This window comes from Phyllostomus discolor, chromosome 8 (assembly GCF_004126475.2).
Source record: "Phyllostomus discolor isolate MPI-MPIP mPhyDis1 chromosome 8, mPhyDis1.pri.v3, whole genome shotgun sequence".
NCBI classification, from domain to species: Eukaryota; Metazoa; Chordata; class Mammalia; order Chiroptera; family Phyllostomidae; genus Phyllostomus; species Phyllostomus discolor.
The window spans coordinates 71,311,543-71,329,058 of NC_040910.2; the positions used below are offsets into that span (position 1 = coordinate 71,311,543).

The window sequence follows — 17,516 nt, forward strand, 5'->3', positions numbered from 1 at the left end:
TTCAGGACCTCTCCCGGAGCTCCCCAGAGTGAAACCCATGGGAAGTCTTGTATGTGTGTGTGTTGGGGTGGAGGCAGAGCTTCTCAGGGGCTCTTCAGCCCCATCCCAGCTTGGTACCTAGTCTTGTGATCAAAGGCAGGACTCCAGCCCCCGCCGGGTGGCTCAGTTCCTTGGAGCGTCATCCCTTATACCAAAAAAGGTTTCGGGTTCAATCCCAGTCAGGGCACATACCTGGGTTGGGAATTCGATCTCCAGTTGGGGAGTGTACGGATCGACGTTTCCTTCTCACATAGATGTCACTCTCCCCCCCCCACCCCCACTTTCTCTCTCTCTAAATCAATAAGTATACCCTCAGGTGAACATTTAAAAAAAAAGTAAAAGGCAGTATTCCATGCATCAGGACACCCCTCCCCAGCACGGGCACCTCCTGGCCTCACTCTGGTATAACCTCCCTCTCCCCATGTCACCTCTGCTGACCCCAGGGCTCTGTGCACTGCTACTTGGCCTGTGGCTGCAGGGACATAGCCCAAGACCTTGATGAAGGCTTTGAGAAGGAACATGCTCTCTTTCTTTCCCTTAGGGGTTCTCAGGAAGCCACCAGTCTTAGGACATCTTTTCTGTCTCCTGTCCTAAGGCAGGATTTGTGAGCATAGCAGCTATAGTCCTCAGAGTCCCTTGGAAGGAAAAGCCCCACCCCATCTTGCTACACTCGGGATCTTCCAGCATTGATGGGAAAAATCTTAATAGTTCACAGTTCCACCTGTACAGTCTTCTTGCCAATTCTCTTCCCTCGAACTAGGCCAGCTCATCACACTGTAATTGCTCCCTCCATATCAGTCATCTCTGATATACTGTGGGCTCTACAGGGTCAGGGCTGAGTTTGTCTTGTTCATCTTGTGTTCTAGGTACCTGGGACAGTGTAGGCATATAATAAGTGCAATGAATATTTTGAAAAGGTCTGCTTAGTGTAATTGTTATTTCTTTGTAGCTGATCTCTTTTCTCCCTGCTTTTAGAATATTAGTGTTCTGTAGTTCTATCACTAAGTATCTAGGTATGGATTCTTTTCTATTTATTCCTCTCAATATGTTGTGTTTCTGTATCTATGAATTTGCATCTTTCATCAGTTTTGGAAAATTCTCAGTATCTCTTCAACTATTCTTTTCTCCATTTTTTATGTTCTTTCCTTTGGGGACTCTGATTAGAAGTATGCTAGGCCTTTTCATTCTGTCCTCCATGTCTTTTAACCTCTCTTCCATGTTTCCATTCTTTTTGTCAGCATGATGCAATCCAGGTAACTCTTCGCCTCCATCTTCTAGTTCACCAATTATCTCTTTGGCTATGTCAGATGTGCTGTTGAACCCACATACCACGAGGTGTTTTTTTCCCCCTGTTGTTATAGTCATATGAACATTGCTTTCTGTGATCACAGTACTTTATTGAGGTATAACTTCCATTTAGTAACACATACAAATTTAACTGTATAGATTAAAGCATTTCAAGAAATATACACATCTGTGAATGCAGATAAAGACCCAGAAAGCCCAGAAAGTTACCTTGTGCCCATTTGCCGTCAATCCCATTCCCCAGAGGCAACTACTGTAACAGGGTGCAGCCTAGAGGGGGGCCCCAAATAGGGATTTGGAATGGGGTCCAGAACTCAGGGCGTCCAGGAAATATTAGGATGTCCTTGCTGCTCCCCATGGGTGTGGGTTGATGGAAGGGACAAATGGAGCAGGGCCACTGAGAGCTGTTTTGCATAGCAGCAGCCTTGAAGCTAACCTCGGTGTGGTTATTTAACATATCTATAACCTTTAACTAGTTGCATAGATATGTTAAATAACTGTGCCCCTGCTCTGAGCCAGGGGAATGGAAATAACTTCCCCACCAAGACCTAACTGGGGCAGGTCCCCTGAGGGTAACAGCGCCTGCGTGGAAGCTTGGAGAAGGACTGACTCATGACATGGGGCCACGCCTGCCCAGATCCACGATGGCAGCCCAGTAAAGCTGGAAGGATATGAGAGTGCTGGCAAGTGTGGCCAGTTGTGGGAGGAGTTGGAAATGAGGCTGCAGAGGAAGATTGGCACGGGGATTTAAACCCAGACGTGCCAGCCATTGGAGAGAGATCACTTGGCTTTGCCAGAGTGGGGACTCCCACAGCCATTGTGTAGAGAAGACCTCACGGCTGGGGCAGAGGAGGGGAGAACCACGCAGTTTTGGATGAGTGGAGACTCCTGCAGCCATTGCTCAGGGAGAGAACCACGCGCAGCTTTGCCAGAGTGGGGACCCCCGCAACTTTAGTAGGGGGAACCACCACCTGGCTTTAGCAGAGATCCTGGCAACACAGCTGATGGTGCCGGGAACCGGGGGAGGCCTACCAGCTGAGATGGATTACTGGGAAGAACCAGGGGCTGCCTGAGCCGCGACTCCATTTCTTTTCCTGAGACACGATACCCCAGACTGGGCAAAGCAGAAAAGAAGGACTGTGCGTGTTTGTGGGTGTTTTAAGGGACTTTGGGATTTTGATGAAGACATTAGGTCACTACTTTAAGTCTGTATAGCATTAAATAAACATTTCCTTTCCTTTTCACGAATGTCTGGCATTGAGAGATGTCTTTCCTATAAGGCGGCAGACATAATAAACCTGGGGGTTCCTTTTGGGTAATAGTATATCGGTCCCCCTTTTGCCACCCCCTTGTGTTCAGTACACTATTATTCTGATTTCTGAAACACACAGATCAGTTTTGTCTGCTCTTGATCTTATCAGTGGAGTTAGTGTTTATTATTTAGCATTTAGCTTCTTTCATTCAACACATGTTTTAATTCTTTTTTTAACTTTATTTTTATTGTTGGCACTATTACAGGTGTTTCCATTTCCCCCCTCCTCCTTGTCCACCTTCATCCAGTCTCTGCTCTCCCTTCCATCTGGCCATCACCACACTGCTGTCTGTGTCCGTGGGTCATGCACGTATGTTCTTTGGCTGATCCCTTCACCTTCTTTCATCCAGTCCCCCTCCCCCTCCCCTCTGACAACTGTCAGTCTGTTCCATGTGTCCATGCCTTTGTTTCTATTTTGTTCATTGGTTTTACTCCACACATTTTTTTAAATGTATTTTATTGATTATGCTATTACAGTTGTCCCATTACCCCCCCTTCATTCCCCTCCACACTGCACACCCTGTCTCACCCACATTCCCCCCTTTAAAAGTTCATGTCCATGTGTCATAAGTTCTTTAGCTTCTACATTTCCCATACTATTCTTGCCCTCCCCCTGTCTATTTTCTACCTACCAGCTATGCTACTTATTCTCTGTATCTTTTCCCCGCTCTCCTCCCACTCCCTGTTGATAACCCTCCATGTGATCTCCATTTCTGTGGTTATGTTCCTGTTCTAGTTGATTGCTTAGTTTGTTTTTGTTTTTGTTTTAGGTGTGGTTGTTAATAATTGTGAGTTTGCTGTCATTTTGCTATACATGGTTTTTTTGTCTTCTTTTTCTTAGATAAGTCCCTTTAACATTTCATATAATAAGGGCTTGGTGATGATGAACTCCTTTAACTTGACCTCATCTGGGAAGCACTTCATCTGCCCTTCCATTCTGAATGAAAGCTTTGCTGGACAGAGCAATCTGGGATGTAGGTCCTTGCCTTTCATGACTTGGAATACTTCTTTCCAGCCCCTTCTTGCCTGCAAGGTCTCTTTTGAGAAATCAGCTGACAGTCTGATGGGAGCTCCTTTGTAGGTTACTGTCTCCTTATCTCTTGCTGCTTCTAGGATTATCTCCTTCATTTTTACCTTGGCTAATGTGATTATGATGTACCTTGGTGTTTTCCTCCTTGGGTCCAACTCCTTTGGGACTCTCTGAGCTTCCTGGACTTCCTGGAAGTCTATTTCCTTTGCCAGAATGGGGAAGTTCTCCTTTATTATTTGTTCAAATAAGTTTTCCACTTGTTGCTCTTCCTCTTCTCCTGATACCCCTATAATTTGGATGTTGGAATGTTTAAAGATGTCCTGGAGGTGTCTAAGCTTCTCCTCATTTTTTTGAATTCTTATTTCTTCATTATTTTCTATTTAGTTGTTTCTTTCTTCCTTCTGATCCACTCTATTGTTTGAGTCCCAGTTTCCTTCCCATCACTATTGGTTTCCTGTGCATTTTCCTTCATTTCTCTTATTGTAGCCTGCATTTATTTGTTCATCTAATTTGCAACCAAAATCAACCAATTCTGTGAGCATCTTGATCACCAGTGCTTTGAACTGTGCATCTGATAGGTTGGCTATCTCTTAGTCGCTTAAAAATACTGTCTCTGGGGCTTTCAACTCTGTTTGAGCCATCTCCCCCTCCCCTTTGGTCTGGTCTTGCCTGTTACCTATGGGGGCGGAGCCTTGGGTGTTCACCAGGGCCGGGCACCCCAGTCACTGGGTTATGTTGTCGTATGTGGGGGCGGGGTCTAAGAGGGAACACTGGTGCTTTCTCCACTCTCCGTTGGACCCCAGTCCCCTCTGCCACTTCCCCCGAGCAAACTGGGCCCCTCTGGTGCCGATTCCTGTGTGCGTGGGCTTGTGCACCCTGTGGGACCTTCCAAGGACCTCTCCTGTGAGGTTGGAAGTCTCTCCCTGCACCTCAACCCCCCACAGGTGTTTTCAATCAATGTCCTGAGGCTCTATTTCCTAGCACTGTGATCCTGGGTTGCGCGCAGTGCCTTGCCTCACAATCACCACCTCACTGGGTCTGCCAGCTGCCACCCCTTGGCCGAGGTCTGCCAGCTGCCGCTTGCGTGCTCAGGGTCCACCCGATGCTGTCTTGCATGCCCCAGATGCCTTACACACCCAGTCCAACACTCTCTGCCCTCTGTGCTACAACCCGCACCTGGCTGCCCGACTCCACCCCTCCTACCGGTCTGGATGAATGGGTCTATCTTAACTTCTGGTTGTCTGACTTCCATACAGTTCAATTTTCTGTCAGTCTGGTTGTTATTCTGTTTCTAAATTGCTGTGTCCCTATCTTGGTTGTGTGAGGAGGCACAGTGTATCTACCTATGCCTCCATCTTGGCCGGAAGTCCTATTCCACACATTTTTGAGATTCATCTTGGTGTTATACAATTTCTTGGTGGGAAACACAATGGCTCCCTAAGCTTATTCAGGGAAGAGCACATGAAACCCAATTTTCCTCTCAATGTCAAGTGTCCCCTGGGAGTTGAATGAACACATGAGTGTAGAGCATATGGGCAGATGCATCCAGAAAGGTTGGCAATAGCCAGACTAGGCATCCATTTACCCTTCTTCCAGCAAGCTTCCACTGTACCAGATTCTGGGGCCTCAGGTGAATAAGCATACTGCCCTGGTGGGATTCATTCTACAGGGCCTTGCAGAACATGGTCAGGAGCTTGGGCCTTACCCAATGGCTCTGGGAACCGCTGAAGGGTTTCAAACAGGGAGTGACAGAACCAGCCTGCTGTAGAAAGAGACTGGGGAGAGGTGAGAGAAGAAGGAGCAGGAAGCTCAAGAAAGAGCCTCTTACCGTTGTTTCAGGGGAGAGAGGCTGGCCCTGCCTACACCTTGGTTATGAGATGGAGAAGAGGCTGATGATGGGCCACTATCAGTTGGACTCCTTGCCTCAGTCCTCCCCATCCCAGCAAGAAGTCAGAGGTAGAGGCTCATCCCCCACCTTTGTCTTTGGCTTGGAAAAAAAAAAAAGCAGGTAATCAGAGGCCTGTTACTCCTCCCTTCTCCCTATTCATTTCTTACTTTTGGATTTAAAGTCCTCTCATCCCCACCTTTGCCCACACCCAGGGAGACCAGCCTGACCATCCTGGGCCATCCTCAGGAAGCACCTCCTTCAGGCTGAGATAAACACTTAAACCTGGAGGCCAGGCCAGGCTCTTCCTCCTCCACCTGCCTTTACCCAAACTCTGTCTTGCCCTGTAGGCTCTGCATCCGAGAAGGATGAGCACATTCACACCATCAGGGCCAAGTCTTTCCTCACAGGGCAGAGATCCAGGAGGATAAGCAGAGAGGGCACCCCAGTGGCCTCCCCCACCCCTGCCTTGGGTTTGGCCTTGGTGTGGGACCCATCCCCTCTGTAGAAACCTCTCTGCTTCTTTTGGGAACCACATTAGTGTCCCCTTAGCATCATTTCTACTCTGATCTCTGAGGTCTCTGGGCTCTCCCTTCTACTTTACCCAGGTCAACCTCTCAACAGGTGAAAGCACCTTAGCTTTCAGGATTTCTCTTCTCACCCTTTGCACAGCTGTTCTCTCTGCTTGGAAGAGTGTTCCCACCCTTGCTAAGTGCAAGAAACCTATCCCTAAGTGATCAGGTCTCTTCTCTGCACTCTAAGATCCCTGTGATTTTTCATCATTTTGCTCATTGCCCTGATAGAATTTGCCAGTAACTTGTCAGTCTCCCCTTCTGGACTCCAAGTTCAGGTAGTAAAGAACTTTATTTTGCCTGGGCATTGCTGTGTCCCCCATGCCCAGTCTAGTGCCTGGTGCAGATGACAAGTATTCTGCAACATTTGTTGAACAAATTGATGAGATAGTCATGTGGTAGGGTGAAGCAAAGATTTTTGACACTAAGGAGCTCCTTTGGCCCCAGCTGGTGTGGTTCAGTGGATTGAGTGCTGGCCTGTGAACCAAAAGGTTGCCAACTTGATTCCCAGTCAGAGTACATGCCTGGTTAAGGGCCTGGTCCCCAGTTGGGGGTGTGCCAATCAATGTATCTCACACATTGGTGTTTCTCTCACATATTGATGTTTCTCTCCCTCTTTCTCCCTGCCTTCCCTACTCTCTAAAACTAGATAAATACCACACCAGCCAGGGCAATAAATAAAATCTTTTTGAAAAAGGAAAAGCTCACTGGCTGGTGTGGTTCAGTGGACAGAGTACTGGACTGTGAACTGAAAGGTTACTGGTTCGATTTCCAGTCAGGGCACATGCCTGGGTTGTGAGGCAGGTCCCCAGTTGAGGGCATGCAAGAGGCAACCAATCCCCAGTTGGGAGTGTGCCAGAGGCAACCAATCCACATGTCTATCACACATTGATGTTTCTCTACCTCTCTTTTTCCCTCTCTCTAAAAATAGATAAAATCTAAAAATAAAATAAAAGACCTCCTTTGCTGGGAGTGATGGGAATGAGGGATGAGAGTTTCCAAATCTAATCCATAAGCATTTTCCTGATGAGCCCATCCCTGCTTCCCTCCCCATTTGGTACTCCCTGGCCCCACATGGTTTGGCTCTTCCCAGATCCTTGGTAAGACCCTCCTGTTTGATCATCCCACTCCATCTCCCAGGATGCTGAGGTTTCATCCTTTCCCAATTTGCATTTGCCTCGCCAGTTTTCAGAGCTGGCAGCCCACCAGCTTGGACGTATCTGTTGGTTTGCTTTCCCAAGAGGAAGCATTCCTAAATCTACCATATTCCTTCAGTCTTACAGTGGCACTGAGGACATTTAGAGCATGGCAGCTTAGTAGCCTGACTGCCTAAGTTTGAATCCTAGCTTTACCACTTATTGTCCTGTGAATCTGAGCAAGTTATTTCATGTTTTTATGCCTCTGTTTCCTCATCTTCAGGATAAGCCTATTTGGAGTCTTACCTTATGGGGTTATTGGAGAATAAACTGTTGCCTACATGTGCAGTAGCCAGTCTCCAAAATGGCTGTCAAGAACCTCCCTTGCTGGTATCGACATAGTTGTTAGGGCCTTCCCACAAGGAGTAGCGCTAGTCTGTGTACTGGATGAGATACCGTGAAAAGGATGGTGTATGCCTTCTGAGGTAGGTCATAAAAGACATTGCAAGCCATGGCTGGCATAGCTCAGTGGATTGAGCGCAGGCTGAGAACCAAAGCATCGCAGGTTTGATTCCCAGTCAGGTCACATGCCTGGGTTGCAGGCCACGGCACCCAGTAACTGCACACTGATGTTGCTCTCTCTCTCTCTCTCTCTCTCTTTCTCCCTCCTTTCCCTCTCTAAAAATAAATAAATATTTTAAAAAAAGACATTGTGGCTTTTGCCTCCCCCTCCTGAATCAATCACTCTAGGGGAAGCCTCCTGTCACTAGGCTCCCAAGTCCCAGCCTCCATGTCACTAGGATGCTCAAGCACTTGATGGAAAGGCTCCACATATTAAGGGCCCCTAGTGCTGAGTTCTAGGCTCCTTTTTACACCCCACTGTTCCAGTTATCTACTGTTGAATAAGAAGTGTATTATTTATTGTACCTGGTGGGAAATTTTTTTTTCATTATGCTCCTGGGCTTTGAGAATCTGGAATTCCAGCAGGACACTATGGGGATGGTTTATCTCTGCTCCACTATCTGGGACTTTAGTTGGAAAAATTGAAAGCCTGGGGTGACTTGACAGCTGGGGGATGCACTATTACTACTGTGTCTGGCAGTAGATGCTGGATTTTGGCTGAGCTCTTCCATGTGGACTCTTCATGGAGACTGGATATCCTCATAGTGTGGTGATTGGGTTCCCAAGTGAGCATCCCAAGAGGCAGAGGGTGGAAGTTATCAGTTTTTTAAGGCCTGAGGCCAGAAAGTGAGCCAGCATCACTTTTGCCACATTCAATTGGTCAACCCATCAAAACCCCAGATTCAAGGGAAGGATACATCCTACCTCTGGATTGGAGGCACATCAGAGAATGTGAGGGACATTATCTAAAACTTCTGTACTGCCCTGGCTGGTGTGGCTCAATGGATTGAGTGCCAGCCTACAAAACAAAGGGTTGCTGGTTCAAGTCCCAGTCAGAGCACATCCTTGGGTTGTGGGCCAGGTCCCCAGTTGGGGGCATGCAAGAGGAAACCACACATTGGTGTTTCTCTCCCTCTCTTTCTCCCTCCCTTCCCCTCTCTCTGGAAATAAATAAATAAAATCTTTTTTAAAAAAAAATGCTATACCTACAGCAGTCTCCCCTGTTGGTGAGGGGCTCAGAAAGACCAGCCCTGCCCTGGCAGGCTGCACTCTGGTGAGTTGGCCTTATGTGCACAGAAGAGAAACAGTAATCTACCAGCCTCCTGTGCTACGTGCTCAGGAAGAGCTTCCATGGGGAGGATATATCACAAGGGTTCAGAGGAGGGGATGGAGTTGTCAGGAAGCCTCCTGGCATCTACTGTGTGCCAGGCACTGGGGAAACAAAGACAAAACTTTAAATAGTGGCTTTATAGGGTAGTGCATGGAGTAGAGGGAAGATGTGTAAAGAAACACTACGAGCCCTGGCTGGTGTAACTCAGTGGATTGAGCTCGGGCCTGCAAAGCAAAAGGTTGCCAGTTCCATTCCCAGTCAGGACACATGCCTGGATTGTGGGCTGGGTTCCCCAGTGAGGGGCACGCAAGAGGCAACCACACATTGATGTTTCTCTCCCTCTCTTTCTCCCTCCCTTCCTGTCTCTCTAAAAATTAAAAAAAATAAATAAAATAAAATCTGAAAGAAAGAAAAAGAAAGAAAATGACCTGATCCAATAGTTGCCACATGAAAGATGTCTAGAACAGGGACAACCTATACTACTGCTTCAGGGGCTCGGTGAAAGCTTCCCAGAAGAAGTGGTGTCTGAAGAAGAAGGGCATCCCAGGCACAGGAACAAGCCTGGGCAAAGGCAAGGAGACAGGAGAAAACAGTGGCCAACTAGGAGTGATTCAGAGCGACTGTGGGTGGGCAGAGCTAAGAGAATCAGGCTCCAGGGACACACTGAGGTCGGGTTCTGAGAAACCTTACAAAGACGGATCACAAATGGTGAGAAGTAAGCAAGTGACATGAAAGGAAGAGGATGTCCATGATATGCTGGCACTACCATTAAGCCTGGAGAGATCACAAGAGGGTGGTGGGGCCAGGAAGCAAGGTGGGTTTGTACATGTGGAGTCTGAATGCCCATGAGGCAGTGAAGTGGAGATTCCAGGTTGATCTGTGTTTGGACAGGTCTTCCCTGAGGACCAGATAAGACAAGGGAGCTGCTTGCTCATGGAGAGCCTTAAATGTCAGGGTCAGGGCCAAGACTATATTCTGTAGGTAAGGAAGAGCTAGGAACTAGGGAAGTTTTTATTTTTTTCTTTTTTGAATCCCCACCTAAGGATATGTTTTAATTGATTTTCAAGAGAGAGAGAAACCTCGATTGGTTGCCTCCAATGTGCACCCTGGTCAGGGAGCAAACCTGCAACCCACATATGCGCCCTGACTGGGAATCAAACGCACAACCTTTTGGTGTACGAGATGAAACTCCAACCAACTAAGCTACCTGGCCAGGGCTAGGGAAGATTTCAACTAAGAGATTATAATGGCTAATCATTAATGAGGGCTCATTATATGTTGGGCACAGTCCCAACCTATTTTATATGAACTTATTTGGACCTCACCGTAATCCTGTAAAGTGAGGGTAAACCACTGCATTTCACTGAATTTAAGATGTCATCAACTGTAATATATACCATTATGCCATGGCATGTCTTCAATTAAAATGGACTCTTCAGAGATGTTAAAATGTAAACAGGAAAAATAAGGCCATAGAATCAGTGAAACACACAATCTGCATTTAAAATATGAAGAATCAGGAATCAAGAAGATAAATAACTCGCCCAAGATCCACTAAGAGCCAGAGCCAGGATTTGAAGCTCCACTCCAAAACCCAAATTCTTAACCATCATTTGATGCTCGACAGGAGGTTGTGAGCATGTGGAGTTTTAAGACGAGTGTGGTTGCTTAGGGTGCAATGAATTTGAGGGGAGCAGGCAAGTCAGATGGCATATTTGGGAGACAAGTTTCATGTGAGAGAGTTCTAGATCGGGCTGGGTGCCATAGGATGGGAGGAGGGGACAGATCTGGTAGTGGTCCTTCACGAATAGGTAGAAGTGGTTGATCCACTGCATGCTGAGTGTGAAAACAAGGACAGCTCCTGTATGTTGAACCTGGAAAAAAAGGTACAGCATTAGAGAGTGCGAGGCAGCCAGTGCGCCCAGAGGACAGCTGTGCTGCCTGGGCAAGCTGGGAGGAGAAGCTGCCCACCCCAGCTTGGGCAGTGATGCTATCTGGCATGTGGTGGGCACTCACTAAGTACTTACTTGTCAAATGAGTGGATGAATGAGTTGTATGATCTTGGGCCAGTTTGTAAAATTTGCTGTATGATCTCTGGGTCGTGTGTGTGTGTGTGTGTGTGTGTGTGTGAGAGAGAAATACCGGGTTTGGACTAGAACATGTAAAACAACATGAAAGAGCCCCTCCTGAAAGGCATAGGCATTTCTCTCCCCATCCCAGGACCTTTATGGGTACACCCTAACCAGTGGTTCCCACCCTGGCTATAAGTTAGATTAGCCAGGCCCCATACAAGACCACTAACTTCAGAATCTCTGAAGATGGGATCCAAGCATGGGTAATTTGTAAAGTTTCCCAGGTGACTCCAATGTGCAGCTTGTTGAGAACTTTGACCCTGGAGCCTCTAAGTACCCAATCTGAAAACTACTGAGCCAGGTGAGGGCCAGGATCCCTTCTGGGGCTAGGCTCTGTGGTTGGTGACAGGTGTCTCTTTTCTCGTCCCATCTCTCATCTCCCAAACCCAAACTCCTGACAGCCAGGGAAGAAACACCAGGCCTTCTAACCACGTACTATCGATGTTTTGGAATGGATAATTCCTTGCTGGAGAGGACTCTCCTGTGCATTTCAGGATGTTGAGCAGCATCCCTTGTCTCTACCCACTAGATGCCAGTAGCATATCTGCCCCCAATCAAAGCAATCAACAATGTCTCCAGATGTCACCAAATGTCTCATGGGGTGCAAAATCCCCCTGGTGGAGAACCACTGTGCTCATTGAGTTTCCTGTCTTCCCTCCCGCCCCAGTCGCAGCCCGAGCCCAGGCAGGGGTGGAGGCCATTTCACAACAAGTTTAGTTGGGCCTGGCAGGAGGGAAGCCTTTGTGGGAGGCCAGGGCTTCACAATGTTAAATGGAGGGAGAGCATGCAGCAGACTTACTGATGTGGTCTCACTCAGAGAGGGAGGGAGTTCTCCAAAACACTCATTCCCGGCATTCCCAATCAGTCACAGGAGAGCCAAGAGTAGCTTCCGGGGCAAACAGCCCCGCTTTACGGGAACAGGCAGAAAGGGGGTGGGAGTGGCAGTGTGTGCGGAGGGGATTCTTTCCTTCTGTAGATATTTTCCTGGCATTGGTGACTGCCCTATCTGATTGGGTGAGGGCAGGCAGGGAGAAACTTTCCAGCTGTGGCTGCCCGGGTTCCTGGAGGCCCTCTGACAGTGGGATTGTAAGAACATCTGAGTTTCAAAGTCTGGAAGACTGAACCTCTGCAACTGGAACCAAGGGGCTGGCTGCCCCCCTCAAGGGAAGTGGAAGTTGTGGGTACACCTCCCTTACAGCTGGAGGCTGGATCTGTTAGCATCTTCATAAGTCCCTTTTTACTTCGAGGAGGTGGAACCTGAGGGAAGATGGAGGTGGGAAGTTGGGAAGGGAAGGGAGGGGGACTGACTGGAAAGAGGAAGGATGGGTGGTAGAAGGTACTGGGTGGGTCAGAGGCAGTGAGACTATTTCCTGCCCTTATTCCCCAACTCACTCCACCACAAGGCTCAGGACACCCAGGAACAGGACAGTTCCAAAGACAGAGAGGAGCAGAATCCTGGCTTCCCAAAGATCGTGACTTCCTGTGGGGAACCCAGGAAACAATGAAAGAGGACCCCACCGTTGACACTGGGGGAGCTTGGGAGCTCAGAGATCTGGGTGAGGTGAGGCAAGGTAGAGAGTAAAGACCTGGAAAGCAGCGTTTTTGGGGCCAGCAGTGCACTTCAAAACCCTGGCAGGTGGAACAGTTGTACAGGATGGTGCTGCCCCCTGCAGGAGACAGCAGGACCAGAGCTGGGAAGGGGAAGCCCAGACTCCACCCTTCCGGGGATCCCACTTGCTCCTGCTAACTGCCAGGCTCTCCTCGGGTACCCTGTCCTTGCTACCCTTTTCTTTTCTACTCACAACAGGCAGGAGTGCAGAGAGCTGAAATAAAAGACAAGGAGGGGTGGGCATAGTTGAGCAGTTCAGCCACATAGCCCTTTGCCCAAGATCCTAGGCACCCCTTGATCCCTCCCCCCATCAGTACCTTCTCTGGTGTACTCAGGGAGCTTGGTCTTTTGAAGCCATTGCCAATATAAGGGGAGTGAAGAGAAAGACTTTTTGATCTCTGGGGAGGCAGAGAGCAGCCATTTTGCCCAGGGCCACAACAGCACCAGTTGACGGCCACCCTTTCACCCAGCACCTCCCCAGTCATGCCTTCCTGTCTCCACCGGCCCTCCTTCCTTCCCTGCCTGCCCAGCTCCTCCCTCCCATGCCCTGCCTTGGTTCCCATCCAAGCCCCTTGATTGAGGTTCCCCAATGACCTCACCCATGACCCTCAGGACTCTGTGAGTCTTCTCTGTGACTTTGTTCATGGACACCTCATCTGTGGAGATGGGCAAGGACCAGGGAGTTCCTCACCAGCCCAGAAGATTCTTGACTTTCCCAAGGTCCAAAGAAGCTCTCCCAGAGGGAGAGGTCAGTGAGCCTAGGGAAGACTGTGGACTGAGGTGACAGCTGAGGACACATCTGGGAAGTCACATGTTACTTCACTTGGGGCATGGGGTTGACTGTTGATGGGCTCGTCCCTGGATGTCCAGACTTACCTAAGGCAAAGGCTGAGAAGTTCCAGGAGGCTTCACAGTCCTTCCACTGGGCCTCCATCTGGCTACAGAGCCATGCCAGGCGGCCCGACAAGTCACGGCCTGGGAGGCGGCAGAAAACACAGGCCCGGGCAGCTGCCAGGAAAGCCCCACCCAGTACCAGCATCCACATGAAGCCCAATGGGGGGTGCTGGAGGGAGGGAGCTGGCCCCACCTGGGCTATGAAGGCTCTGTGATCCTGGTTCTAGCCCTTTGCCTGGAAGTTGTAGAGGTGTTCCAAAACAGCTGGAGGTTCTAGAGCATTCCAAAATAGTGCCACTGCTCTATTCCTGGCTGGGGTAAACCTGGGCCAAAGGAACTGAGGACCAGGAGAAGACATCTCTAATAGGAGAGGGGCAGAGAAAGCAAGACTCCTGCTGCAAGAGAGACAGCACCCCCAACATGACCCTCAGCAACCTTTACAAGTTTGTGGTTCCAAAAGCAACTTTATTTTTCTTCTTGTAAGTGATAAATAATAAGTGACTCCCAGAGAAGTTGTTCATGATTATTCCATCTCTTCAGCGATGCAGAAATCCCATCCCTTCCCTTCCCATATCCTCCCGACTCTCCCAAACTCTTCCATTCAGCTCCTCTCTGCCTTGGGCAGACTTAGGTCCTTCTTCAGCAATCTCCTAGCAACAGGCCTATGGTGGCCTTAGCAACCAAGAATGCTATAAAGGCCTCCAAGGCCCTGCTAAGCCCAATGACTTCTCTTACCTCTCTCGCCAGGAAGATCCTAGTGACTCAAATCCCAATAGGCCCCGCCTGCATATGTGGTAATGTAAATGCACATGTGTGTGTAAACACACATACCACTTGTGGTTAAGCTATTAATTCTCAGTCTACTCACACCCATAGACACACCTGGTGCCCAAATAGTTTCTCAACCCCATACAGGCCTGGACATGTAGAGACCACAGAAAGGCCAGTACACATACCATCACCAGCAACACAGATGGGAGCCAGGACATCAGAGGCTCACACATCAGTCAGATGCATGCTGACACACACGCACACATGAAGGAAGTAAGGCCAAGACCCAAGAAGATGCCACCCTCCTCCCCATGGCCAGCTTCACCATCAGTAAAACAGATTCTTTAAAACACTTCGATCTCCAGAGGAATGCTCTATCCCATAGTTAGTGGGGATTCTCCTAGATCCCTTATGCCAGCCTAGAGTGGTGTGTAGCCTTTCTGTCTCCCTCAGTAAGTGGCTTGGGACACAGCAAAGAATCTCCCTTCCCATGTTCCAGAGTATTCTGGCCTGTCATTGGTCAGGCCAGGCCACTCAGCTCCAGAAGGAGAAGTCACAGTCTAGGAAGACCACATTAGAACAATGCAAAGTTCCTCTTCCTCCCAGACCTCAGTGTCCCTGCAGGGTTCTGCTAGGCCTAGCATAGGCAGAGAAATGTCCCCACTTTTCCAGACCCCTGAATACTGAGCTCCAACCAAGGTCTCCAGCCTCAGGTGAAAACAAGCCAGGGGAAACTTTCCCATCCCTTCCAGCATTAGCACCAGTCCATACCCTCTGTAGCACTTGTGAGCCCTTTGTGGGCTTGGGTGTGGGGGAATCCTATCCACATCTGGGCTCCAATCAGGTGCAGTGGGACCTGTGGCTCTCATAGCCCCTAAAGCAGAGCTAGGGAGAGGCTTCAGGGAAAATGTCCCCTTTGCTGCTCCCTTCTTTCCCCCTCTACTCCCCTAGAGTCAAACTGAGGGCAGTATTTGCTGTTCTCAGCTCAGTGCCGGACAAAGCGCAGAGATCTGGAGTTGAGGAGGTCTTCAGGGTCAGGGAAAACAGAGTCTAGCCGGAAGCCGTGCTCCAGAGCCACCCGCAGCACCTCCTCCAGGAAGCCCGGAGTGCCCACCACTTCCCGTCGTTCTCCTGGCCCCCCAGTCCACAGTGGCTGCAGCCCCAGTCTCCTGTATTCCACTTCCGGCAGTTCCATGGGGCGGGGGGCCCACTCCAGACGAAAGTGTGGTCCTGCCTCTGCCCTCTCCTCACTGGCCACACCAAATCGGGCCCTCATGGCACCCAGACACTCTGGGTCGGTGCAGAAGAGGTTGGCCTGGAAGACATCTACCTGGGCAGAGCTCAGCTCATAGTGATGTGGGCCCTGGCGAGCAGAGAAGTGCACCAGACGGGGGCTAGCATCTACATCGGCGTGGAGCAGGGCAGCTGTGGGTGCAGGGGCACCCTGAGAAGCTTCCAGTTCCTGCAGAGCATCTAGGAGGGGCTGGATTTGGTAGAAGTCAGCCTCCGCCCTGAGAAGCGCTGTCTCCCCATATCCTAGGGGCAGGTCCAGGCGGCCCAGCCGCAGGAAATTGAGAATGTGCCGGAAGGCCTTGCCATCTCGGTCTATGAAGTAGTAGCCCCCTCCTTGGGGGTTGAGGCTGGGGGGAATGGAAGTGCCAGCCCTAAACATGGCTCCCAGCATGGAGTCTGGGAAGCGAGTCAGGGTCTCCAAAGTAGTGGAATATAATGTGCCCCCCACATTCAGGGTCACGGGGCCCCCAAAGGAGGGGGGTGAAGAGGGCACAGGAGGGGGGGAAATTTTGGGGAGTACTGGAGACACCGGAAGAGAAGAAAAGGCAGAACTTCCTGGGTGTGTGCAGAACTGGGTTGTAAGTTTCAGACTCTAAGCTGGAGGCACTGGCTGAAGTACAAGGTAGCAAGATTTCGGGCGCACCCCAGCTACCTTGGTGGTGCGGGATGTCTTCCGGTCACAGAAACGCCCGAAAGGTTTAGAGGACGGATGAAAAGAGCACAGGAAAGACCACGAAGAAGAGAGGTTTAGGTCCAGACGCATCCAGTTCTAGGTGGTCTGCGATTCCTTTCTGTGGTCTTTAGATAGTGGCTTTCCGGGATCCAACCAGCAGGTGACGGTCGAGTATAAGGCTGACTCTTTAAAGGGTCCAGCTTCCAAGTTCTCGGGCAGATCGCTGCCTCTGTGAGCCAGCCCCCGCAGGGTTCCTGGGGCCAGACACTGGCCTGGCCTTGGCCTGTCTCCGGCGCGGGTTCCGAGAGATGGAGGCGGGGCTCCCTGGAGCTGATGGCGGAGGTGCCCGCTGGGGAGCAAGGATGCACCCTAAGTGGTAGCTGCGATTGTCCAAGGACTCTGATGGAAGCAGCCGGGAGTCTCGGATTCAGGCGCCGCCGCCCTTAAACGCCTTACTGGGATTCCTCGGCAGCTGGTGAAGTCCTCTCAACCCCCAGGAAGTGGCTGAAGGGCTGCAGCCCCTGGTCCTTTAAGAGACAGCTCCGCCCACCGCCCCCTTGGGGCACGCAGGGCTGGGGTGGAGGTGGGAGCTGAGAGCAGCGAACTGGAGACACTGGGAGGGCAGGCTGGGCTGGGGACGCAAGCGGGGGTGGGGTCCGGAGGGAGACTCCGGCGGCGCCGCCGAGTCACGTCACTCCGGATGTGGCTGCGACGGCTTCACCGGTCTCAGGTGTGCCTGACTTCACGTCTGCAGTTCCCTGGGGGCGGGAGTCCCCAATCCCGCCACTCTGAGGAAACAGAGGCGCGGCCTTCCAGGGCTTGGGGACTGGCAGTTTTCTTCTCCTCTTTCCCGTGGGGAATTTCTGAGGGGGCGGGTGCTGAACCACTGCATTCCGGGGAGGTTTCTGGGTCGGGGTGGCCGAGCCAGCCTCTCCAGCCCGGCCCGACGCCAGCTCCCCTAAAAGCCCCACCCCAGGGCCGCCCTGTGCTAGGGCTGAAGCGGCAGCTTCCACTCCACTCTCTGGGAGTCACCCTCAGTGTGATTCCAGCTGGAAAACTCGCTTCCATTCTGCATCTCAGGAGCCACAGCGCCCAACCCCCTGCGGGCCCAGAGGTGGCGCCCAATAAATGAA

At 50.4% G+C, this 17,516-nt stretch overlaps 2 protein-coding genes across 2 annotated transcripts; both read right to left on the minus strand.

Annotated features, from left to right (window-relative positions):
* Positions 1 to 11,032: 11,032 nt before the first annotated feature.
* On the minus strand, positions 11,033 to 13,972 carry TMEM95 (transmembrane protein 95). Its single transcript, XM_036033117.1, is given in 6 exon segments — positions 11,033 to 12,352; positions 12,354 to 12,810; positions 12,946 to 12,966; positions 13,070 to 13,150; positions 13,352 to 13,408; positions 13,629 to 13,972. Coding segments are annotated over 6 exon segments (891 nt in total). The 5' UTR covers positions 13,798 to 13,972; the 3' UTR covers positions 11,033 to 12,246.
* A 118-nt stretch (positions 13,973 to 14,090) lies between these two features.
* On the minus strand, positions 14,091 to 17,428 carry KCTD11 (potassium channel tetramerization domain containing 11). Its single transcript, XM_036033115.1, has one exon. It carries the CDS (start codon positions 16,099 to 16,101, stop codon positions 15,403 to 15,405), a length of 699 nt encoding a protein of 232 aa, XP_035889008.1. The 5' UTR covers positions 16,102 to 17,428; the 3' UTR covers positions 14,091 to 15,402.
* Between the last annotated feature and the right edge of the window lie 88 nt (positions 17,429 to 17,516).